This window comes from Camarhynchus parvulus, chromosome 3 (genome assembly GCF_901933205.1).
Source record: "Camarhynchus parvulus chromosome 3, STF_HiC, whole genome shotgun sequence".
NCBI lineage: Eukaryota > Metazoa > Chordata > Aves > Passeriformes > Thraupidae > Camarhynchus > Camarhynchus parvulus.
Window position 1 is genome coordinate 31,269,337 of NC_044573.1, and position 27,073 is coordinate 31,296,409.

Here is a 27,073-nt window from a genome sequence, read left to right on the forward strand (position 1 = left end):
AGCACAATATACTTGCACTCCTGATGAGTATCAAATCATGCTAGCCCAGAGGACACTCACAGTGCTGTCCTAGAATTAGCTGCAGAACCCAATACATCTAATGTAACCTGACAGGATAATAAGTATCTTTTTCATATTCTGCTCCGAGGGTGGAGAAGCAATTAAAAATAAATGGTGTCACTGGAACAGGTGCTTGCTAGGATCTGATGCAAAGTCAGCTCTGGCTGAATGAACAAGTCACCCTGAAATGGAGCATGAATTCAGAGAGACTCCACTACAATTTTTACCTACTTTTAATGCCTTTCCCACAAGCAAAAGGAAGAATGACTTATCAGGGAGCTTTATTAAGCTGGGTGGCTATTCTCACCAGGCAGAATAAAAACTTCCCTGAAATGTCATAAATTTTCAAGATCATGAGAATGACCAATAATTTTAGATTTCATAATTCTTAGTATAGCCTTACAATCTGGTATAGAAAATGACCTCAGAAATCTTTTGAGTTCGCTCGGATGAAGTAATTTTAGTCTTCTGAAGTCATTAAGGTGAAAAGAGAAAAGAACAAATTAAGCTGAGAAGGGAGAAAGAGAGGAAAAAAAAGACAAAATAAAAAGATTTAATCACAGAGAAGCTCCAGCAAACTACACAGGAGATAGGATACTGTAACACATGAATTACTCCTTTATCCCACCTGCATTATCTAGGAACCTTAAAGTAATTGAAATTTGATTTCTATTAGCTTGGAACATTTTCTCTGATATCAATTCACAAATTGTAAGTCATAAAAGGAGAAATAAACACATACTTTAAAAGGTAACTTCCAAGAACACAAAATATGTTAATCTCTGTTTTACATCCTATAAAACACGTATCATGGCAGGAAAAGCTGTCTTAAGGAGACTCTAAAGCCCTCTGTCCTAAACTCCACAGAAAATAATTCTATTTAACAGAACAAAGAATAGGAAAAATAATAGGTTTGTGTGTTTGAATAAAATGAGTGGAAGCCAGACCTATTTGATATAATGTAATTAACCATTAACTATCTACTGGGAGTAATGCAGGCAGAAAAAGATCTACACAATCATGAATTTTGTCACTCATTTTTTTATCTGTGAAGACACTCTCTACAGCTGAAAGTAAATGCAAAACAATAACAAAAATCCTTTGCTTTTTGTATTTTGTGCTGAAACACAGGAAAAAATTGTACAGGTACTGTACTGTTAATACACTATCTTTTCCATTGAAATGCATTTCAAAAAATGAAAAATAAAAGGCAGGAAAAGTAGAACTTCTTGTGCAAGTTTTTGATTTCCTTCCCTGGCTTCAGATTTTGAATGGACTTGCAAGAGGTACACCAGAGTTTTGCAGTGCCCAGCCATAAAACTTCAATTGAAAGAGTATTCCTTCTTTGGATGCAAAAATAAAAATGACTACAAGTAGAGATCATCTGAAAAACTTGGAGGTTTTATAGCTCATTCTCTGTATCACCCAAAACCAAGAAGAAAACAGTTAGAACTGTTAAGGTTGGAAAATTAGAATTGTTAAGGTTGGAAAGAAAAAAATCACAAAGTCCAACCATTAACCCAGCACCATCGTTAACCCTGTTCACCACTAAACCACATCCCTGAGCCCTGTATTTATATCTCTTTTAGATACCTGCAGGGATGATGATTCTACCACATTGCTGAGCAACTTGTTTCAATGCTTCATAACCCTTTCGGTGAAGAAATAGCTTTTAATATCCCACCTGAACCTCCCCTAACACAACCTGAAGCCATTTCCTCTACCACTTGCCATGTGGGAGCAGAGACTGACCCTCACCTGGCTACAGCCCGTTTCAGGTGGCTGAAGAAAGCAATAAGGTCAGCCCTGAGCCTCCTATTCTCCAGACTAAGCAACCCCAGCTCCCTCAGCCATTCCTCACAAGACTTGGTGCTCCAGACCCTTCACCAGCTCTGTTGCCCTCCTCTGGACCCTCTCCAGCACCTCAATGTCCTTCTTGCAGTGAGGGCCCAGAAGTGGACACAGCACATGAGGTGTGGCCTCACCAGTGTAGGGGGACAATCCCTGTCCTGGTCCTGCTGGCTGCACCACTGCTGGTACAGGCCAGGATGCCATTGGCCTCCTTTATCCCCTGGACACACCCTGGCTCATGTTGAGTTGCTGTAAACCAGCACTCCCAGGTCCTTTTCTGCTGGGCAGCTTTCCAGCCACTCTGCCCCAGCCTGCAGTGCTGCAAGGGGTTGTTGTGACCCAAGGGCAGGATCCAGCACTTTGCCTTAGTGAACTTCATACCTTTGGCCTTTGTCCATTGATACAGCCTCTCCAGATTCCTCTGCAGAGCCTCCAGAAGATCAACACTCCTGCTCAAATCGGTGTGTCTGCAAACTGACTGAGGGTAGACTTGATGCTCTAGTCCATCATGTTGACAGAAAGCATTTTTATGCCAAGTGGAGTAGTTGTTTTGTAAATAGAAATCTTCAGTTGCTCTTTAACAGGCTTTTCAAAATCTGAGCATCTTGTTCTGTTTAGACATTTAACTATTATGCTTGTCATAGTTTGTTTATTAAATAGAAACCAGTCAATATAAACCTTGCTATGTACAGAACCCACGCAGCACACAGAAAATCTCCTCCACAATAAGCCAGGGGCAAAGCACTTCCAAGGTAAATGAATGTGAGCATGTGCTGCAGTATGCTTATTTAACAGTGCTGCAAAACCCTACTTAGTGAAATAGCAGAGTAGTTGAAAGAAAGATTTATAAAGCAACAGAAAAAAATCAATTGTGGGCCCTCTTTCACAACCAGAGAATAATCATCTAATGAAATTGAAAGCAATGCATGCAACACACAGTAATTGTTCAATATAAATAATTATTGTATGCAACTAGATTTAATCTCTAAAATTCAGTGTTGCAGGGTAGTGTTGAATTCTAAAGCTCTGCATGTCAACAGGAAGATTCAGCTCCTCTCCAGCATACCAATCCTTATCCAAAACAATCCAAACAATACCTAAAGAAATCACAAACACTGCTCAGGTATCATGGCCTACTTGTTACAGGGTAGCACTGGTCAAAGCCTACCTACAATCAAGAAGTGAACTAAATAGGCTTTGCCACTCCTGTCGTAAACAACAGCAAATTCTTCCAACACAAATCTAAACACAAAGGAGCAAGTGCCTTCATTATATATGACTCTGAGGAGAAGAGAAATTACCAAACCAGCATCACTGGAACAGAATGCAAGACAGAATCTGCCTTGAAAACACACACAAACAGAAAGCAAGAAAATCCGTCCAATTATCATCAGAGTAAGGCAATATTGAAAAGAAAAATATGACAACAGTTTTAGTTTTAGCTTGGTAAACATGGAAAGCAGCTACCATTGCTTCCCTTTTTCCTAGTTCTCTAGTCCCTCTCAAGAGACAGGGCCAAACCCACAGCCAGAGGTAGGAGCTGCGCCAGCTGCTACCACTGCTTCAATGGATATTGGAAAGGCCAGTGAGATAAGGATAACTAAGGGCATGTGCAAACTCCGCAGGATCCCTAGCATGGCTATCAGCACCAACAAGGAGGAGAAGAGGCTCAAGTTGAGCTTTGAACAGCTCAAGTTACCATTAATAAATCAAAACAACCTTGGTTCAAATAGTTTGGGTAGCAGAGACAATCTCTTCATAGTTGTAATTTCTTTTGTTTCCCAAATTGCCATTTTTAGAATTTATCAGTCAATTTCAACAAAGTCAAGTAAGTCTTAACTGACACAGAGTTACATCAGAGGCTAGCCAAGATTTATTCACAATAGATCAGCCATTAAAATGTACTATTTTCAAATTACAATAATCTAATTTTATAGATTCAGTGTCTAATGGACCCACAGCAAGACAGGCAACATTCCCAGACTGCTAAGCATATCCTCTTAACCAGTCTCATCCATCAGGGCTGCCGAACAACATCACTGTGGACGTCTCAAGAGAATAATTTCCATCACATACCGAGCACAAACTGCAAAGCCTCAACTTTTCATAGTCACTGCTACTTTTTTTCCTTTAATTTCAATCAGTTGAGTTTCCTTTTAATAGGATGGGTAGCATCAATCTCTCCAGCAATCAGAGAAGATATGCGAAAAAGCTTGATTTCCCATTCCCTGACTTATTTTTTTACAAAGCCCCCAAGAGAAATAAATACATCAATAAAGAGTAAGGTCATTTTGGGAACATATGCAGTAAGTATTCCCCATGTAATTAAGGAATGGTTTATAGAAGGGGAGCCTCATGATGAATTACAAGCAGATCAGAAAAGCTGCATTTGTGTTCCTGAACAATCCAATCACAACAACAAAGAGAGATGTCAGCTTTACTGGAAAACACCACTTGCAAAAGCTCTAGATTCTAAAAAGTCTTCTTACGCTCTCTTTAAAATTCTATTTTTCCACACAAGCTCCAGAACTTTCTAACCAGAGAACTTTTCTAGACCACAGTTCTATTTCAGGTGTATATTCCTTTAAAACAAAAAACACAGGAATTCAATTTTCCAAAGAAAACAGCCATTAAAAACCATCAGCAAAGTTCTTCTCAAATCCACAGCATCCTTTCCCATCAACATTCTTCACAAATTCAATCAGTTAAAACCAAAAAGAGAGTTATAGGCTCAAGCATATAAACTTATATTTGACAAACATTTCATTATAAAAAAGTTTAAAAATCATCTATTACCATTCTGTCTCAGCACATCCTGCTAATGTAAGCACCTCTTCCTGAATGTCAGGGAAAGTACTCACACAGCAGAAATGTAAGAATTCAGTAACTCTTGTCTTACTTATTAAAAGTGCTTAGCCCAAGTACTAAATATATGCCCCTGGCAGCAATTGATTTGTGACACTTCAGCTAATGTGACACTTCTGTGATGTATTTAACACATAAAGGACCCCAGTTTCATCGTGTAGAGAAGGACTCAATGTTAGCAGGTAGCAGCTGCCAGCACTTGGATACTGTTGTTAGAACTGGTTTCGGCAGTTTGTACGCACAGCGTTCACATGCCTTCTGGTTCAGGCATTAGTAGCTAGACCACGCACTTGGATCACTCTGGGAAAGGCACCCTAAAATAGAGCTGGGCTCTGGGCTCACTTTTAGCCCTGTAAACTCAGAGCAGTTTAATTGACTCTTATGTTTAAAGTCAAGAGGCTGAATTTAGTCTCAGGCTCCTCTAACACAATCCAGGAGAGGACAAGAATGACACATGTGAACCAACAGAACAATGAGCAAATGTAAGTATTCTTTGTAAAAGCAGATTGCTGTAACCCATGCCAACAGACAGAAGGAATCAATCTCTCACATGGAAAAAAATTAATATCCCTGTTTTTCTTAGTACTATGTATCACTTCTTATACATAGTACTAAGAAAAGTAATCAGAGTACTTCTACTCTGATTTTTTTCTCCTTTGACGAATTAAAAGTGAAGAAGGTGAAGTCCTTCCTTGGCTAGGCCTACACAGCTAGCCAGAACAGAATGGAAATCATGAGTTGATACAACTAAGAGGAAACATGCTGCAGTAGTTTCTGACTGTATTGAAGTCGTGTGCAGTGCACTGAAGCCAATAAGCAGGAAGACTTTCCCCTCATCTGACCTAGTTCTGTCAAAGATTCACACATGGAGACAGTGGGTGTAGAGGTGACACATGCAGTATCTTCAAAAATTTTGGAAGACAACACCTCGCAGTAAAAGACACTTAAAACTTTGATGGGGGAAGGAAAGCTGGCTGAACTCTAGAAAATTCAGAGAAGAAATCAGAAGCCTGCCCAGACCTGTAGGAGTACAACGAAGTGAACAAAACCAAACCTAAAAACAATTATTGCAAAAAGTGCCAGATGGACAGCTGGTTTCAGGACAAAGCTACCTGATGCTGTGAGTATATTCCATTTCAAAGGAGATACAGATTTAAAGAATCTGTATCTCCTTTGAAATGGAATATACTTGCAGCATCAGGTTTGTTTTTTTGGGGTTTTTTTGTTTTGTTTCTTAAGCAGCATGCAAACAATATTAAAAAACCGCATTATAATTGAAAAGACATTACAAAAATTTCTGGATTCTGAATTAGCGCTATCTGCAATGTAACAGGTGCAGCATAAAAAGGTACTGTCCCAAAAGAGTCTTCACACAAAATGAACAAACAACAGAAATAAGGATCAAAAGCTCAAAGAAACATCAATCTTTCATTAAATTATTCTAAAATGCAAATGTCAGTTAGCTCCTACCCAATGTATACCCAGCCATTGGCAGGTAGGTTCTGCACAAACAGTGGAACAGGCTGTCCAGAAAGGCTGTGGAGTCCATCCTTGGAGCTACACAGAGCATGACTGTGCACATGCCTGAGCAACCTGCTGTAGCTGACTGTTCTGAGTGGGGTCATGGACTGAAGGATGCCCAGAGGCCCCTCCCACTCCAGCAATTCCAAGATAAGATTAGAATGGATCTCTGTGAAGTTATTTAACAATGATGGGTTTTTTCGTACAGTGGATCAGAGAGGCTGCTCTGTATAAAATTAAAAGTTTTGATAAAACCCCAAACAGAATACAACTGGGAATGAAACCTACAAATGATTTTTACATCAGCTTGGTGGACAGAAGAGGCTCAGAAGATGACCCAGGAAAAGCATTGGTCATCACTAATGAACCAATTAATGGAGGGAGCTGACAGTGAGGAGCAGCAAAATGAGATTCACAGTCAGGAAATGAAAGGCCCAAAAACCTAATCACTTACTTAAAACTAACAGAACCAAAAGTTAAAAGATATAAACAGCTATGGCACGTGTCTGAGGAAAGTCTTAATTCAACACTGTCAACACTCATCTTTCTGATCATATCACTAATTTCCTTTACAGTTCATAGGCAAGCCTCAGTTCATAGGAATGCATCAAACAGGAAATAGAAAAACTCCCCCTACACAGAAGGGACAGCAATCTTAGGTCAAAAGGCATCAGTGACCTTTCTGGAGAAAGAAAGAAAGAAGCAATCTTGATGAGAAATAGACATGAAAGAATTGGGAACTATGTGATCCACCTCAGTACTCAATTGCTGAAACTTAATGGGCTTTGGCTCAGGCTTACAAAGTAATTGATCAAACACAAGGGTCTTGCTCAAAACACACCACCAATAACTTCAAAAAGTGTGCTCTTATTTTGTTAAACTAACCTCCAAAACCAGAAATTTAAAATGAGAAACTATTTTCTTCCTCTGTTAGCTACTCTTCCCAATAACACCACAGGACCATGGCAATTACTTCATGCCCTTATGTAACACATATATGTTCCTTTCCACCCCAAAAGAGAAGTTTTGTTTGTTACCTCTTACCGACAGTTATTTTGACAGTTCTTCTCTGAGAGTCCATCCTCATCTTCTCCCATAATATCCACTGCCGAAAATATCAGTGCAACCAGAATTGCAAAGCAGCATACCAGTGCAAAGATCACAATGCATCTTTGCTGGGACTGAAAGAGATTAAGATTGAAAAAGTTTTAATGGCATGAGCACATTCTAATCAACAACTTGAGACTCTGAAACTTTTACATAAGATCTAAATTTCTTTGAAGACCTTACTGCAATAGCTGTCAACATGAAACACACCTCAAGATGAAAACACTCTCAAAACTGTCCTTCATGTATCACCTTGAGATGTACTTTAAATCTCTCAGACACTGTTTAATAATTCATGTCACAAATAATATTCATAATTCAAACTGCTTTCTGTTTGTACCACAAGGAAAGCATTATGCATTAAAATAATGACTCCTACATTAACCAAGTATTTTCTGATTGCGGCTCACAGGTAAAGTACACACTTGGGATGGCACTTAAAAGTTTTGTTGTGTTTGGTTGAAATAAAACATGTCATTGCAAGAAGACTGAAGAGCAAAGTATTTTTTTCCTATTGCTACAGAAAGTACCTGACATTGTCACTATGACTGTCACAGTCACTCAGACACTTTGGGAAGTCCTTGCCCCACAATATCTATAATATAATGAACACAAATTCACAGATGATAAATGGGATTCAAGGAAACAATGGAAAACTGTTGCTCAGTACAACAGGCAATGCCTTCCACATCTCAGATTAAATATTAAAACAAGCATAGCACTACCTTATGAAATGTTGCAGTAATAAATCAGATGCAGCTGGTAGTGCCCTAGATAAACGTGAAGCCTCCTAAAGACAGTCTCTTGACATGCAATTTACATAGCTGCATAAAGTATATTCTGAAATCAAATGTTCTAACAAATATACCGTGCAATCTCCTACTCAAGCAAATTTAAACAAGACAACATCTATATATAAAAACATCAATGTCTAACTTCTGTTGTGATAGTCATTTTCTTAATTTTCATTATTGCTCCATAATTTAAATGTCACATGTAGGAAAAGGCCTTATAAAGGAATGGGAAAGTGGGAAAGCATGTAAAATGTAAGGTAAAGGAAACAACATCACATTTGCAGCTGATAACCAATTTCACAGTATTTCTATTGTTCCTGATATTTTGTTTAAGAGGCAACAAGTTTCAGAGTAGTAAGAACATTTTCCCATACACCTAAATGAAAGATCTAACTCTTTTTTTTAAATTAAAAAAATTCCAATACTTCCCAGCTAGTGCACTTCTCAGGAGAAACATGCTAATGTTTCATTTCAGAATAAATCAGATATAAACACTTTATTTCAGTCCATGAAAATATAAAACACAATAAACAACTTCTTCAGACAAACAGGAAAAACTAATCCGAAATTTAGCGACAAATGTAGCCTTTGACAGTAACACCAAATGTGTGGTTCAGGTTATAAGCATACTTTAAATATAATGCATAATAGACACTTCTATACATTTCAAATATATGTTTAAATCTGTATTTCTATTATATTAACTAAAATCTTACCAGAATGCAGCATAAGAAAATGTTCTTCAGCCATAACAAAGCTAACTCATTAAAGAAATAAATTTGGATTTTTTTTTCCCCTGCTGCTAGGTAGAATCATGGCAACATTTGAAAAGAGTTGTAATTTACTGCACCTGGGTGTCCAGAACTAAGGCTGCACAGTGGGACTTAGGAGAAAATTATTCAACACTCTCATTGTCTCATACTACTAGCAAGAAAAACTAAGAACTGCCAAAGAAAAGTAGGTATTCAGGTCTGGGACTCTGCTGTATGCCATTTCTTCATCAGGACACTTCAGACTGCTTTTAGGATGACCAATGTTTTTTGCAGTACTGCAAGTGTACTCCCAGAAATGCTTTGATGCAGGTTCTTCTGTGCACTGAATGTATCACCATGGCAGCAAGGCAGCAAAGCTACTCCCATCACCGGCAAACCAAAAAGAGCCTGGGCTCGTTTTCTAGTCCCTAGGAGCAGGGGATGTGACCCAGCAGGGCTCGCAACCATAGGGCTCTTTTTCCTACCAAATCAGGCTAACTGCCACCATTTTACCCACTGGGACTAATTTTGAGTCACTCTGGATAAATTTGTAGCACAAGCATCCTAGCTGCCACTAGAAAGACTTCATGTTATTGCTCCAGGGAGTAACTGCCATCTTCTTGTCACGCTGCCATGCAAGCTGCACAACAACCACAGGCAGCAGTGGGACCACTGGGCCAGCAGGGACCACATCAGCCTTCGAGGCTGGGCCAGTACTCACAGAGACAGCGGGCAATGCTTCACTGAAAGGTGGCCACAGAGTTGTAAATCATAACACACCTCTGGAAACCTCTCAGCCTGCTTAAAGCTTGAAGGCCAAATCAATATAAAATCTACAGAGTACCAAAAATCATACAGTATCACAAGGAGGAGGGGATGTGGGGGAAAAAGGGCAGAACCAACAAATGCTTAAAGTTAAATACCAGGAAATTTTATGGCAGCAATTTCTAGGAGGTCAAAATAATTCTTAATGGATCCTCCTAATCGAACATTAATTTCCATTCCACATAATTTTGGGGAATATATTCAAGGTTTCTTGACTCCTGTGTTGTAGTTGAAAATTGTATGAAGTTTAAATCACTGTTCTTTCATGGATACAGCTTGTCAAGCCCTGCAGTTTGTGAGTACTGCTCACCACGAGCAGCACAAGCTTAGAACCATTAGTAAGAACATTGCTATTCTACCAGCACTAAAATAAAGACAGAACCACACAAACCTATTTTACTGCTCTTATTTCACAGATCCTTTATATTACGCAGTTGTCTTTGACAAGTATAATGGATTAATTATCTCACTTTTCCCTAAGTACCAGCTTAACAGTATGGTTACAAATAGCATAGGGAACCTTTTAAATCAACATTCAAAATCCCCCCTGTGACTACAGTAGTTTTTCTTTGAACTAAGGATAGCACAAAATAGTCAATAAAATAAAGCAAAAATTCCAAGTTTGTGATTCTCCTAACTCTACATTTTCAGCCACAGGTCTGAAGGGTCAAGTAAAGACCAGTAAAAAAAAATTAAAGAGAGTAAAGAAGATTCAAAAAAGTTTCACAGTTCATGTTGAACTTAATTCCTGCTGAGTGGCAGGTTTTTTCACTGCTTTTCAATCTATATAATACATTATAAATTAATGTTCAGAAAATGTTTACATTAAAATTCATGTTTAGAAGAAACATGAAACTAGAAAAGAAAGAATAAAAAACAGCTACTTGCATCAAACAAGTCTTTTCACAACAGCAATAAATCTTTATTTTCACACAATTTGCCATAAGGCTGACCATTTTCAAATAACTTTTTCCTATTGAAATAGATTAGGATAGACCCTATCCCCGTTCTGTTATACCATCCATGCATGCCTCTGTGTGCATCTATGTGCAAGGAATAGCAGGCATCATGAAAGAACCCAAAATCAATGAGCTCACACCACTGACAGACTAGAAGGGACCTGCTGGGCTGCTCCTCAGACCCCTGTGTCAGTGGCCTTGGGCAGACTGCTTGTTTGATGCTGTCTTGTTGCACATCCCCTTGGGAACTGGAATCCCTCTGAGCTTTTCAGACCTATCCTTCTGTTTCCTCCAGTAAATGCCGCAGCGTTCAGGCTTTCAGTCTTCAACCCTTATACACAGAATACAGGAGTCTCTAAAATTTTGCAGTCCATCTGTCCATATACAGAGTTAATTTCTACAAATATTAATTCCAACAGATATTTGTTTAGCCCGTCCTCAAAAATCCAGAGTTGAAAGAGATCCTGTAGTCTTTTCAGGCAACCCATTCCCATATCTAAGCACCTGACTGCTGCCTAAGTTAAGTCTCTTATGCTGCAACAACTCTTTTTTTCTTTCCTGTACTCACAGAAAACAGTGAACAGAGCATTTCATTCTCTTTTACATATTTAAACGTTGCTATAGATGCTAAGAGGCCCAGGGCCAGACCCCCTACAAGTTTGACTGTACTGACAGGCAAGCCCAGAAATTCTGTTGCATGAGAGAAAGATTTGTTCAGGGCTTAAGAAAGATTGGAAAAGAAACTCCTGCAGGAACAAAGACTATCAAAAATACTGTGAGTAAAATGTGTTTCTTTCACCTGGTCAATTAGCTTAAACAATACCTAAGTTAAAATAAATCCACCAAAACACTGCATTACTAAAACAAAGCATGGGAATTTTTTCATACCTCAAGGGAGAGAGTGGGAAGAAAAGCCAAAATCTGCACAATGGTTATTCAGTACAGTACTATTCAGACTAAAGTTTAATCTGGGAAGGACCTGCTTGTTTATTATTAAGAAAAAGGATAGCCTATGCCAATTAAGCTTATCGGAGCCTGTGACACCCATGCGGAATTGAGAATAAGAGCAAGAAAAAGGCCTCCATCTTTACTGCACTCACATTGCTCAAAAGCTGTTAAGAACACTTCACTGGCTCCTGAAGTTTTCAGTTTCTTCACAAACAACAGGCATTTCTTTGAGACTGAGATTTTAATCAGGAATTTATTCTTTCTCCAATGCAGTACAAGAATGTCTTCTCCCAAAAAAGGAGCCAAGAAATTGCAATGCTATTGCTGCATCTACTGATAAAACTGACTACATAACAAAACATGTCACCGCTTTGAACTTGTACTTCATTTTTTTTATACTTATTTACAGACTGAAGAAGGCAATACTTATACACCACACTAATACAGGCTCTAAGAGGCAGGCTTTCACATCTTTGGTCATTTCATTAGTCTGCCCTTTCCTGCAACACCCGTGAACACAAATGTGACAACAGAAGCACTCGTCTACAACACCCATAACTGCTGGACAGCCCTTAAAGAGCTGTTTGTGAGTCAGGTTCTATGGGGTGCTGCAATACACCTGCCAAAAATAGCAAGGAACTGGACTTGATGAATTAGCAATCATTCCTGATTACCCTCGGTCATGCGTGTTTATTAGAGAAAAACATTATTATAAATACTATTTCCCCTTAATCTGGAATCTGCATACACTAATAATCTTCATTGCAGCCTTGAATCTCCCACCTAGTATGATTAATGCCAATAAACACTTCAAATCCTCTTTAAAAGGAACAGATTGCTAAAGAAAGTTAAATATTTTAAAATTGTCTGGACCTAGTTAGTTTCACCCTTGGATATTTAAGGCAGTGGCTGAAACTAACAGAGAACTTTTAGGACTCAGCTCTGAAAATTCACAAGCCTGAGTGAAGTATCAGAAGCGTGGAAAAAGCAAAAGTGTTACCCATATTCAAGAAAAAATGGTGATCAGACAGTAGAGGTTGGGAAACAATGAGCTAGTTATTCTAGCTTCAGTCTCTATAAAATATGTAGATATGCAGAAGGTAAGAAGCTTTGTCATGCAAAAGTCACATTGATCAAGTCTGATTTCTATCTCTCCTAGTTACAAGCCCTAATGCTGGAGAAGCTGAAAACAATGTATACCCTCACCTTTATTAAAAACTTTCTTACAAACCACAGCAACTATGTCCAGATTATCTCAGGAGAGGTGTAAAGCTGGTTGAAAAATCAAGCTCATTGAAAAAATGGGAGGACATTTTGCAGAATGGATTCTGCATTTAGAATGGATTCAGAGGATTCTGCTTTGTATCTGGTTTTGCTCATGTCTCCATTAACAATCTAAATTCTGGAATAGAAATAAAAAGTTCTTATTAAGTTTTCAATCAAAACCAAAGCCGTAAAAATTGAAGACAAGGTTAAAATTTAAAAATGTTCTTGACTTTTTAGAGAGTATGTCAACAAAAACAGGATAAATTTCAATAAAGGAAAAGAGCCACAAGCAGATAGGACCAAGCAGTTGCACATATACAGGAACTGAGAAAACATTAGGAAAAAGAATAACCAAAACTATTAACAGGCTGGAACAGATGTTTTAGGAAGACCAAAAAATGGCAGGAGTCTGTAGTTTGGAGAGAAGAAGAAATATGACCAAGGGGTACAATGTCTACACATGAACATCAGGTATAGTGAAGGCAGAATTATCCACCAAGTACTACCATTCCAGAAATAGTGGATGTTTATTGAAACTTCAGGAGTTAAGTTTCAAAAAGATTAAGTACTTTTTTATGAAGACGATATTAAGCATCTGGAATTTGTTGCCACAGGAGGCCATGAAAGCAAACAGCAGCAGGAGGTTTAAAAAGAGATTAGACAAAGCTTTTAAAAATGCATCCTCATCAGATGCTAGAGAAAACAGGCTGGGATGTGCCCTTGGCTATAGAGGATGGGAAACATTCCAGTGCCCACTGGAAGGCACACAGTACAGGACTAGACACGCCATGAGTCCGAGCTGCAGAATGTATTTTCTACATTCTTAAATAGTTCCATTTTTCCACAGAAGGAATCAAGAGTTATAGCAGAGAACAACCTGATCATGTCACATCATGTCACATTGCGTTGACTTAGATCTCTGCATCCTGCTATAATGCCTGAACTGCATGCAAGGCAAAAATAATCCTTAGTCTCTACTTCAAGTTGGTGTATTTTGTTTACCTTTCAAGACTGAATGCAGACAGCTTAAAGCAGAATCAACAGTAAATATTTAGTTCCATATTTAACCACTGAAACAAGAGAATCACCAACTAATACTCCAAAGAACACATCCTTTAATGTGTTTTCCAAGCAAACAAGAAGACACACTGTCCAGCAGTCTCCCTGTCTGCCCAGTGTCTTTTGAATCTGTATTTGATTTATATAGAAAGATTAATATAATATAATTATCTCCGAAATTTTAGAAGATCCATATGCAGGTAGACTTGGCTGAGAAAGACACAAATAAGATCCTCTACCAAGGGAAAGACAGTCCAAAGGTTTGCCTTCCCCCACACCCAGGGCTCAGCAGCAAGCAGCCTCATGGAATGGGGGTGGGAGGAAACCCTGCCCTGGGCGGGGGGCTGTGGGCCCTGAGCACACACACAGTGAAGCAGCTGCCTCGGCTTCACTGCTGTCTGAACAAACCTTTGATCCAACAGCTCAGGCACATAACACATGGACAGGCACATGGCTATAAATGGAAAACCAATAAACTACTTTGGAAGAAATCCAGGGCTTTAGAGGCTACTTATCTGGACCTCCTCCACGCAGGGTTCTATACTGCAGAAAGATATTAACATTCAGAAAGTGACGTCTGTAAGAAAAAAAGGTTTCCAGCACATAACCAACTAACCCCTGATGCAATTTGTCAACTAAAACTGGCATAAGAGAAGGGGTGAAAAGCCTGAATACATTGAAGTGTTCATGTGCCATTTTCCGAAACTGGGCCCTGACTTCTCATCATGATATATCGACTCAGCCTTCAGCATAATGTATGGCAGTATTATAATTTGGCAATGTCAAAAAAAGGCCATTGTCTACCCTAAAAATAACATTCCACTCAAATCTAGTGTCTCCTGAAAATAGAAAAAGAAATAAGGTATTGAACAATCTGAACCTGGCCTGAACAGCCAATTCAGAAGATTATTAATACTTCATTAGTATGAAAAAACAGCATAAGATTTCTATATTCCAATATCTCTTTGTGAGTCTTTAAACCAGAACCCTCTAAGTAAGGACTCCTACCACAGCTAGCATTATAGCTATTATTTCACCAGGACAAAACCAAACAAAAAAAGAACCAAAAAATTGTGTTACACATACAGAACTTTAGTTTATTGCATCTTTTATGTACAGATAGACTTTCTATGTATAACTTTATTTCACAAATATAATTAAAAACTGAACTCTTCAGAAATCAGGTGAAACCCAGCAACTAATAACTGAGCAAACAAACATTTGGTCTATTATTTCCCATCAAGAGCTGTATCCCATAAGGCAGTATTTTGAGAAAGAATGAAATTAATAACTACATGAAGATGCAAATCATTAATATATTGCAGAACAGTCCATTTAAAATCAATTACAATCATCAGAGGACAGCTGGCTGGGGGGTATATAGCAGATGATAAAAAGACTGACCTAGAGTGCAGAAGACAAATTTCTAGCAGAAAATGCTCTTTCAAATTTTACACCCTTTATGTATCTTTCTGGAGTCTACAGCATGCAAACCAAGCAGCTAGAAAGCCCTACTCTGAATTGTAGGCTACTTCTCTCAACACATAGTTTAATTTTGATGTTGACAGTCTTAACTCCTAATGAAAAACCAGATGCAAATATCAGAATCTATAAAAATCAGAATTTTCCATGGACACAAAACATGCAGTTGCAGTAACTTGCCATACTGCATTTGTCCCTAGCCAACAATTCTCTTGTTTTCAAAATCAACAGGCGGGAAAAAAATAGTCTACAGTAATACTGTCTTTTCCATACTTTGCTTGCATTCATCAAAACCACATTTTTGTTCTAACTCTGACTCAAGAATTTCTTAAATCTCTTGTGGAATGAATTGTTTATTGTACACATTCAACTTTTAATCTAAAGATTAACTATATTTCTACAAAAATTAAACAGAACGTTCTAAGTCAAAAAGAAGGGGAAAATTGTTTTTTCTTAGTTGCTGGTTAAACATGCTCAAAACTTTTCCTCTTAGATATTTCAGACTAATTTTAAATGTCTCACCAGAAAAGGGAGGCATCCCACATTTGAAGTACATGAAGTCATGTTTTTATTTCAGGTTTTATTTCAGCTTTTATTTTCATTTGGTCGCTTTTTAATACAAAAGTGAGCTAGAACACAGAAGTGTCCACTGGCTACAATGATTCCAGAGTGATTTCATCCCAATTCCTCTGGATCAGTCTAATACATATTGTTCTGGCAGCATAATTCTGCACCAAACTACGCAGGACTGCAGTAACTAAGACAGCTTCAACTTTTCAGGTAAGGCTCCTAAAGGAGCTATAAATGTTCTAAACATTTAGAACAGAGCTGTTATAACAGTTATAAATATTCTAAATTTTAACAATAGCCCTGCCATGCTATTAAGGCACATTCCAGCCTAGAGACAACCTGTTTAGATGGTAACATCCAGATATTCAGTATATTTTAACAGGCTGAATACAGGACAGGAAGCATTTGAGAACAGAGGACAGGACAGAGTGTGCTTTGGCAAACCATGGCATTTACCACTGCAACATCAAAGAATTTCAGACTCCCTGACAAAGGAGATTAGCAAAATGTTGGGCAGCTCTTTTCTGAGCACATGATAAATAAATTTTTATGTGCTAAGGAAAGAAAATACAGTAAACCTAACAATAGCAGTGGAAGCATGTCTGTGACAGATCACTCCATATCAATGAAGCAGCCAAAAAGCACCAAAACATCTTTGTGTGTCTTACCCACATGTTGCCAAGTTTCCTGAAATCAGAGAGCATAATGTAGATTCCTGTTTCAGAACAGTTACTAATTTGGGTGCGTGTGTCTTTGTATATATCTATATTCTTAAATATGTATATTTATACACACAAACAGACATATAATAATGACCATTAACACCCAACATAAATCTGTCTCTAAATCACAAAGAGAAATTAGAAGTAGGCAGTGAGAAGTAGCAGCATGAAGGTAGACCAGACTCTATGCAGATGAATACACTGATTTACACTAATTTACATTACTATTACATTACATTACAACACTTTAATTTACAAATGGAAATGCCTCTGTTATGTTCAAAGTTAACTATAATTTACTTTTGTATGATCAGTAACTGTAGAAAAAAATTCTAGTAATGTACTCAGTTAAGTAATGCAAGACACTAACAGCATAGCTTCAACTACAAGTCACTTTCTTTCAAGAGAATGTTTTATATAACATTGCTACTAACAAAGCTTTAAGAGAAACTAAGTGAAATTTTAAAGCAATGAAGAAAGTTTATTCACAGTGTTTGCATACGTCCTTTTTGGCACATTAAATGATCATATGTACAGTCTGCTCAAGCTTCATGCACACAGCTTTGTTTTGCTAAGATACTTTCAAAATGAGACAAGACTGAAAAAAAAAGACTAAAAATAAAAAGTTGTGGCTACTGGCACATAGACTCCATCAGGGAGCATGTTAGACACAAATTTGAGCTCAAGTGCAGTTCTGTAGAATTACGAATTCATCACTCTACCTGGAGTATGTGCCATTTTATCCAAATTAACAAGGCAAAATACATTACGTTAAAGCTTTTCAATGAGATTTTAGCATTTAATCCCGTGATTGGAACAGGCTAAGAATATATCTACCATCAAGCACAGCATTATCCCATTAAGTTCCGATAAAGCGATAATTCTACAGTCAAGGGCAGGTGGTGCAACTGAACCTGGACGTACTAACAAATTTTGTTATATAAATCACAAATTCCTGGTTTCTCTTCCATAAAGTGTAAACCGCAAATTGAGAATATTTCAAATTAATTTTTTTTATGTTTGCTTTCAGTCATTCTGACAAGATACACTTAAAGAAAAAGTCCTATTAACGCTGTTATAAATTAACACAAGTTCAGGAAAAGAAATTATCTCATATGGGAAGCATTTAATTTTAGCTCATTCTGAGTTTTTAACTACACTGCAAGTACATATTGAACTAATAGATTTGCCATCTGGCCAAGAAGTTAATTCCATTGTCACAAAGAGCACAACCAATGTGACATTCACAATAGGAATATATATATTCTACTGTAAAGATATATAAAGGAAAACAGAGGCTTATGATCTCCAGCTAATCAGAGATATAAAGGTAAGCTAGTTAATTATAGTGATTAAGTGTATCTGATCTATGCTTTCTTTCCTGTGAAAGACTCAAGAGGTAATTTAGGTACCATGGTTCTTATCCTACAGAATTCTGTATTTGAATTAAATGACAGTGTTCATACTATATTTTAAGTAACTCCACTTGACTGAAATTTCCTTTACTAGCTAAGTAATATATAATATTATGAGTAAAGATCGGACTGCCATATTGACTTCAGCTTCCCTGAATCACAAGAAATGAACAAATATTGGAATATTTACAAATACAGTACATCTATAAGCACACATGTATAAATATATATATACATATATATATATATGCACACAAATATATACCAAGAAAGCAAACAAAAAAGAGCACCAAGAGAAATAAAGACAGAAACAAACAGCAGCAGGCATTTAAGACTTCCATCTTCTACTTCCCTCTACCAAAGTCTCTTTCTATGTGATATCTGTTCCAGACCTGTCCTCATTGTTGTAGAAGTATTTTTTCTACTCCTAGTGGAGTTGACACATACCATTATGGGTAGAGGAGATAAAGGTAAGAGAATCAAGTTAACTGGGCAAAGTAAATTGTTCATGGATGTTTTCTTTTTTCACTATTTCAGCTATATTCATCTTTTCCCCTTTCCCTGTTTCACCAAACAGCAAAAAATAATTCATCGCTCTCACTGTCTCACTCCAACTAACAAGCCCCCACTCTATTCTGCCTTCGTACAGTGCAGACAAAAGCTGCACAACATGGACACCAGGTTTCACAACCTGCAGAAGATAATAGCTATCTTGAGGGGAGAACAAAAAAATCAGTATCAGCAGGATCTAGTTTTGAAGGATCAAAGAGATTATTTTTCGAGAGAGCGGCAACCATGTTCCTGCAGCAGCAGAGTGACAACTACTGTACTCTGATTAACTTTTCACCTCTCGCTGGAATTACCAGATACCTCTTCTATCAGCAGAAATGCTCCCCACTGTTTGCCCTTCCTGTGCCGCCTTATCTCCATATTAATAAGGTCAGACTCCTTCTGGTATGTTGAGATATCAAGGTGTCCTGATTTACAGCATTTTGTCAGGTTTTATTTCACAGCTTGTTTTTCTCATTTGCTACCTTTGTGGAAAAGGCTTTGTCCTACTCTTTTCTTTGTTTAATATATTACTATAGCATTCTACTGAATTGGGCTCATTGCCTATTGTTCAATTATCAAGTCCAAATATTTATTTTGATTTTCTTAGTCTGTATATAGGATAAATCAAATAATTTTTAAAAATAAAAATGTCCTCAACAAGATATATAAGGACAATCTATCAACATTATAACTGACTGGGCAAACATAAAAAATGTTAACTTGGCTTCCTTCATTTTCTATTTGTCCTTCAATGTTTTTTGCATTCAAGTAATCGAAAAACTAGATAAAACACAGCCCAGTTATGTAAAACCCATTACTAGGTGGCAGAGAATATCTTTCCCTCATCTCACCTTCAAATATCATGACATCTGACTTGAAAATGTCTGGAAGAACTCCTTTGTATTACATAATGTTGAAGTCAACCTATGAATTTAGAAGCTATTCAGAAGGAAAACTATGAATGCACATGAATATACATATTTACATGCACAGCCATGAGCACACAAGTCTCAGTTCAATAGGAAGACAATCTTAGAGATTAAATATGGTATCTAACATACATTACTGGTTAAAAATAAATTAATTAAAATATCTATCCAGGGAGATGGCTGTTTCCATGAAAACCATAAAACATTCTGGTCTAGTTGAATGTGTGTCTAGTTTTATTATTGTTTTAAAGTAGGCAATCACTACAGCTTTTTTTAATGGTTGCCAATTTGGAATTTTAATTATTCTGTAAAATAAAACATGGAATGAAGGTACAGTGAAATTCTGTCTTCTTATTCTCAGTTCTGTAGCAGAGAATCTCAAAAAAGTAAAAATAGTGAGAGAGATGAAGATGAACCTTGAATATAAAACAGCCACACTGCAATTTGACATGGTGGTGGTAGAAATCCCTCAGTGAGGTTTCAGAGCTCCTGAAAGCAGAGGAGGTGTATTGCACCTCACCACAGAGATGTTGATGGACCAGACAGAGTTCCAAGAAGGATTGACTGCATGCCAAAGAGTGCCACAAACCATTATCACCTTTCATCCTACTCTGAAGTCCAATATTTTTCTGGTGCAGGTGTTTTATCCCCTCCCTTTCTTTTTTGACAACGAACTTCTTTGGGAATACTTTCCCAGGACGAAAAGAAACTAAATTTTCTGGAAAAAAGCCTCTTATGGCAGGCTATCAACTGATGAAAATTGTTATGGGCACAGGTTTGTCTTACAATACCTTACAAGCCTTTCTAAACTGAAAAATAAAGTGCAGCTTAAGTTTTCAATACTTTCAATTCAGTATCAGGCCTTAACAAAGCAAAGCATCCAGAGAAAGGTAAAGAGGTTTATCTCTGAAATTTCAGTCTCAGGGTGACAGACTCATTCCCAATCTAGAAGTAGTAGCAACAGTTTATTAGAAGCTTTCACTGAAGAAAGCAGCCATTTTGTTAAGTCCTATAAAATTTATACAGACATCTGCATTTATTTTGCCACACTATCAGAAATGTTCATAAAAAAATGTTCAAAGAGGTCTCAAAATATGGAATTTTCTTCATTTCTCAGGGAGTAGCAAAAAATGGTAACTAATTTTTAGCATTTTGGAAGTAATTGGAGATATGCAGATCTTACACTGTTATATTAATTTGCATTTTAAGTTATTTCCTGAAAGCAGTAGCTGTGTAACACATGCACATTGTACTTATAAAAAAAAAGCTTAGTCCTAATAATTTTTGCATGTGTTGCTTAAGGCTTAAATATATTCCATATAAATAAAAATCAATACAGTGTTTACTGTGTATTCTGGTAAAATAGACTATAAAATTCAAGTAAAATTGGGTCCATATTTGTTTTCTGAATGTGTAATATTTTAACAAGTATAATTTTAAGCAATGTATGTAGATACTCTACTTCTCAAAAATAGCAAACTCAGATAGTATAAACTGGTAACATTTCCAGATTACTGTGTGTCACCATGTGTCCCTGTACACACTTGTTGAGACAACAGTGATTCCCATAATTCTTCACATCCAGACTCCCTCAGCATAGGAAATGCAACTCTAATTGTTTTTCTTGGTTTGCTAGCTATTTATAAAAAAAATAATAAAATCTCCAGTGGTATAGACACACTAGGTATGTGCTTCTTACACAGCACATTCAAAATAAACTATTCTTATTTTTTTCTGAGATAACAGACAACATTTGAACAAGATAAAACAGACTTACTGCAGAAGCTATATGAAAGGCCACACCTGCTCATATTATCAGCTGATTGATACTCCATGTTCATGTCTATGTAGAGATTACTTTTTAATTACAGGAATTTATTTCCATATTAATCTATTAAGAGATTTGCACAAAAACAGTTACACAGAAAGCCTTGCCCCATAAACTAAAAAAAAGTTTCATTTCGTTGACCAACATGCACTGAATGAACTACTGGTAGCCATGCAAATCAGTAGATATCTTTGCTGGCATTTGTAAGAGATATGTATGTGTGCACATATATGTCCAACAGAGCTTATTTCTGGGCAAATGTCATTGTATATCAAAAGCATGTAATACTTCCCAAACTTTCTTGGTCACTGAAACCTTGGCAAACATCAAGAGCTACAATGGAAACCCACAATTATTTTTTTAATCAAAAAATTGCCATTGCAATTAAAGTCAAGTAAGCAGTAATATTTAATACAGTTCAGGAGGTCAGCTACAGATCACTAAACACAACTTTTTAAAGTCATCAGTACTGTACAGACTACATCCTAACAAATTTCACAGAGAGAGCCCAATGATCTGGGGTCAAAATTCCCTTTTCTTGTACCTATGGAGAGATACGGGGAAGATGCACAGACCTCACTACAACCTAATTCCCCAAACATACAGCAGAGATGCTTGAAATACGTATTCTGAATAAACAGTGAAGGACAAATTTTTGTAGCAGCTTTGACCTAAAGATGTGCATGTGCATGCATTACAGACAGAAATGTCCACAAACAAACTAAAATATTCTATCACTAAAAATGACACTTGCTTTGCAGTAAGCTCACCACACTTGTTACATTCAGTAAGGAGTCACTGGGGAGAGGGTTGCTCTGAAGGGCTGTCTTTACCTACTAAACAGCCACCACGTTTGCTAGCACTCTCCAAGGTAGATTTAAGTCACAGTATGAGCCATGATCTATGACATTTCTCACGTTCCCCATTTTTATACTGATGGCAAACTGCCCATCTGCTCCTGCCTTTCTTGGCTACCCACCTTTCTTTGGCATTGAATTTGCTATTGGCTTGGAAAAGGCTCTGTGTATAATAACGATTTTGCCACTGTCTTTAAAAGGAAAAAGGCTTAGCTCAACCTTCAGAAAGAATACAGTTGGATTTATATTGCAAAAGCCATAAATACACTATAAAAATGTTATAAATTTTCTTCAAATAATAAAACTGCAGACTTTCTTTTTCAGGGGCATTAAAATGCAGACTACAATCACATAAAAGTCACTCATTCAAAACAACCTTTTCAGGGGTAATATGCAACTCATTGTTTAAATTCTTTGCCTTCTCCTGTCTATTCTGTCTATGAATACTCCAGTCTTCCCTATGGCCCTAAATGTACAATTAGATACATGCCCAAGCTAAAACTCATCCATGTCACTGAGCTCAAATTCAGATTTTGCCAAGGACATAAAACTGTGGCTATGATCTACCATATTTATTTGGCCACAGTCATATCCTACAGGCAGGTAGCACACTCATAGCTCAAGCACTTCTGTTTAACATGGCTCTCTGCTAGACAAACCTCTTGATCCCATTTTGAGATTACACCAAATATATATAGAAACACTATCAGATATGGTGTAAATTCATCAGCTTGATTTATACTTTGGATACAAAAGACTTGATCAAAATTTAATTGATGCTTCAAAGCATCTGGTATTTCATGGAATATTTAGATATTATCCTATTACATATTTACCCTATGACCTATTAACAAGAATAGGTTGCAATTTCATTTTCCTTTGCTGCTAAGACTTTCTAACATGTTTACAGTTTTCTTTGTCCCTTTCTTCTCTATACTCTTCAGGGAACTTTCCACAACATGCAAAAGTTATAGATTTTGTTTTTCATATTACAAGTTTGCTCCTCTTGGGGAAACACCAAATGGCAAAACAACTCCCTTTGTCTGCTGGGACTGTGAGGCTCAATTTCTTTGTAAACATTAGCTTTGCACTCAGCGGCTGAGAACAACCTGAACAATAAAGTGTTACAGTAACTTCTTTTTCTGTTTGCAACTGTGTACTGCTATCATATAGGTAGTGCTATATTAACCTTACAAAGTTCATGGACTTTCTTCAAAATTCGTGCTAATATAAACATGAACAGAATTGAGCCCTTGCTCTTCTTAGCTCCTTCATGGCTGCAACTTCTCTACAGTTATTTAGTAAAGATGAAAACATTTTAATACATGTCATTCTGATCTATCTGGTTCTTGCACCACTTTTAGCTCAATTCTTACATTAAAAAAAACCAATGGGTAAACTGGAAGTTAACTAAGCTTGCTATCTCATGCACATGCTATCTCAACTACATATCAATAATAAACATAAGTAGTTTGCAAAAGGTTATTATAAAGCTTAGCAGTCCTGCCTGAGAAGCATATGAACTATTTTATTAAACATGAGGGGAAAAAATAATTAGTTTCCATCAAAGCCACAATAATTCAAACTAAAGGAAATTACCTAGCAATTTATAAATTCAATAAATATGCTCATGCTTATCCAGAGATCCCTCCAAGGACATTGCATCTATTTGCTGTATCTGCATAAATTAATATATTCCCTTTCTGATGTTTTGTAGCTGTGCAAATTGCTTTGTAGATGGCAAGACTGGCAATTTATCTCTTTGCTATGTAAGAATGGGCTCAGAGACTGTAAATGATTACTTGACTAAAAGCATCTCAAGTTTTTTGGCTTGATGCAAGAATTTTCCAGTACTCTGTTCTCTGTTAGACTCTGAAGAATCACAAGCGGAAAGAAAGCACCAGGGTAACCTTCTTGACTGAAATGAAGATCTACACGCTTGAGAGAGAAAAGAAACAGTCTGAAGGTTAAAAAAAACACTTTAACAAAATTAAAAAAAAACCCACCAAGAAACCATGAGACAGTTTGAAAAAAATTGCAGTCATTTTCTTACTTTAATCACAAGACTGAACACAGCATGTGGTCCAACAGTTGTTTAAAAATTTAGCTAATGATTTGGATGGCACCCTTTCTGAAAACAAGTCCTGTCTCCTCTCCAGCCTCTATGCTGAGCTGCCATAAAACTTACAGGGCTACTTCAAGGAGAGTACCTAATGTGTAGACAAACTGAGCCACTCTGCTGTGGTAAGACAGGGTAAGAGAACAGCCCTGCCCATCATTATTCAAAGAGCTGGAATGTCTTAGGGGTAACACCAAAAAGTCATCAAAGTGAATTAATGTTCGCTAGGATGACGGCATTCCAAAAGGCAGTTTAGGATAATGAAGTCATTTAAGGTCATCTTTCTGAACAGTAATTTTGGCTTATTGCACAAGGTGATTAAAACTGAGATGGGAGGTAGTGGGCTGTCTGTAACAGCCAGCACTGCTATGAAAAAACATTGAAAAAATCTTTATGATTTATTTCTCCAAGGTACACGCACAGCCAGAAAAATCAAGAATGTGGTTCCCCTACGTAAAATTAAAGGTCCCAAACCATCCTTTTCAGCCTCTCTGACAGAACAATGTTCTGTGGATTAGAAGGAGACAGGTCTATGGGATAGAGGAGAACAGAAAAGGAAGACAAAAGTTGGAGCTCACTAACTACAGTGATAAGACAAGTAATTTAAAGAACTAGTTTTAGAAGAGTGAAAAGATGAACACTACAAAAATATTAGTGGTATTTGTTGCTGAATTTCCCTGAAAATGATACATTGACTTTCAGGCAAATCTAGTGAAAGATCTAAAGCCACATGCTTGTATCCCCAAGGATGCCCAGGATGAGGGCTCCAGCACTATCTCAGGAACTACTGTAACTGTGCTCACTCTCCATGGCCTTGATGTTGGAGCATAGAGCATAATGAAGGAAAAAAAATCCTGTTGTGGTGCTTCTGATATTCAAAGAATTCTTCCATACAGAAGCTATGCTCAAATTTCTTTTATCTATTTTCCCCAGTTTATCTGTGTCTGGTATACCTCTATAAATATATCTTCAGAAAATATCCCTTTATAAGTGTCTGGCACACCCAAGGAATAAATTCCAATCTTTTCATTTAACAATCACAGTATATTTTGCTATTTCTTCCGCAATGTTATTATCATTTTGCTACCACTCACTGATTCTCCCTCAATTCCAGCAAGTTCCCTGTCTCATCTCTGAAAAGATATCTTTGCACAGGAGAATAAAGATGCATTGAGGCTTTGTAGCCTGCCTCAACACCTTCACTCAAATAGCCTGGAAGGCTTCAGTATGTTCTACAAAAATTTTTTGACTGCTGTCAGAAGTGTCAGAAAACAACATCAAAGTCCCCTAAGAATACAGGACAGTGCCAAAACAGGAGGAGTAGCATAAGCCATTTCCATTTGCCATTTTAGATTGTCATTTTCAATAAACACCTGGAAACTTCCAATAGTTTCAGCACGTTCCAGTCCATGACCACAGCTCTTATGGCTCTTATTATGACTTATTCAATCTAAAATAACATATAAAAACCTAGGTAGCAGTGACATCTAATTCCAAAACACCAGGCCAATATCAAAACACTCTATGCTACTTATAGTGCAGAAAAATGCACACAACATTTCTGATTTTATTTGCCTCAAAATTATTTTTAAACTATAACCATCTATGAGCAAGATGACAGATTTAGCATGCAAACTTATGGAAACATCAACTTAGTGTCTGGAGGTAAAAAAGGCAAGCTGAATTTACTAGAAAGAGAGCAGAACACCAAAGAAAATTTCTTCACATTGTGAATTTTTATACATTCATGGACCCAAACCCTGAAAGTCACAAAATTCTGGTTCACTCATTTCAAAAATCACAGAACAACTGGAAGAGGTATAGAAATAGGTAAAAAGGACAATCAAAGCATAGAATGTTTCTATATAAAGAAAGATTAAATAAACTGGTAATCTTCAGCTTGGAAAAAGACACGACTAACAGAGGAATGTGACAGAACTATGAATTCATAAGCAGCATGGAAAAGATGACTATGAAACAGTTATTCACTGTCTCTTCCAATAAACACATTAGAGGGCATTAAATTAATTTTGTTGGCAAGCTTGAATGAACAAACAAAAAAGGGTACTCATGGCATTGTTAAGCCGTAGAACCCCTTGCCATGAGACACGTAGGTGATAGAAGCTTACATAGATTTGAAAGTGAGTATCTTTGGGTTTTCTTCATGGAATAAAGCCCTGGGAGCTAGTAAAGAGAAATGCCAACTCCAAGAACTGGAAATTACATGACTGAGTCCATATTCTCCCCACTTTGCCAGGGTCCTGTCAAAGATAGGATACAAGGCAAGCCAGATGTTTAGCCTGAACAATACAGCTACTCTTGAGGTCCTTGGTACTCCTTTCCTGGAGAACTCTGGCTAAACACTCCAAGACTGTATTTCAGGGCTATACAGTTGTAAAACATACTGCCACTCAATATTAGTAACACAGTCACTTATGGCAAAAAATACAATCACTGAATTTTCTAGAATTTGCATTCAAGAGCTTCAAGGAATGTAACAGGACATTACAGGTGCCAGCTAGACCCCACAGCTCCTCCTAGCAGCCCATGTCAGCTACCAGAGATGTCAGTGCCTGCCCCAGCAGGGCTGGG

At 37.2% G+C, this 27,073-nt stretch overlaps 1 protein-coding gene across 7 annotated transcripts in view; it reads right to left on the reverse strand.

Moving 5' to 3' along the window:
* Positions 1-27,073, reverse strand: part of PLD5 (phospholipase D family member 5) — a 165,135-nt gene that overhangs the window by 90,198 nt on the left and 47,864 nt on the right. For 3 of the 7 annotated variants that reach the window (XM_030946466.1, XM_030946465.1, XM_030946467.1), the window contains one exon: positions 7,342-7,478. In XM_030946466.1, the coding sequence (XP_030802326.1) occupies positions 7,342-7,478 (137 nt within the window). Of the gene's footprint in view, positions 1-7,334; positions 7,479-27,073 lie in introns of those variants that run through there. The other 4 variants (XM_030946468.1, XM_030946470.1, XM_030946471.1 and 1 more) reach the window with 3 other exon arrangements.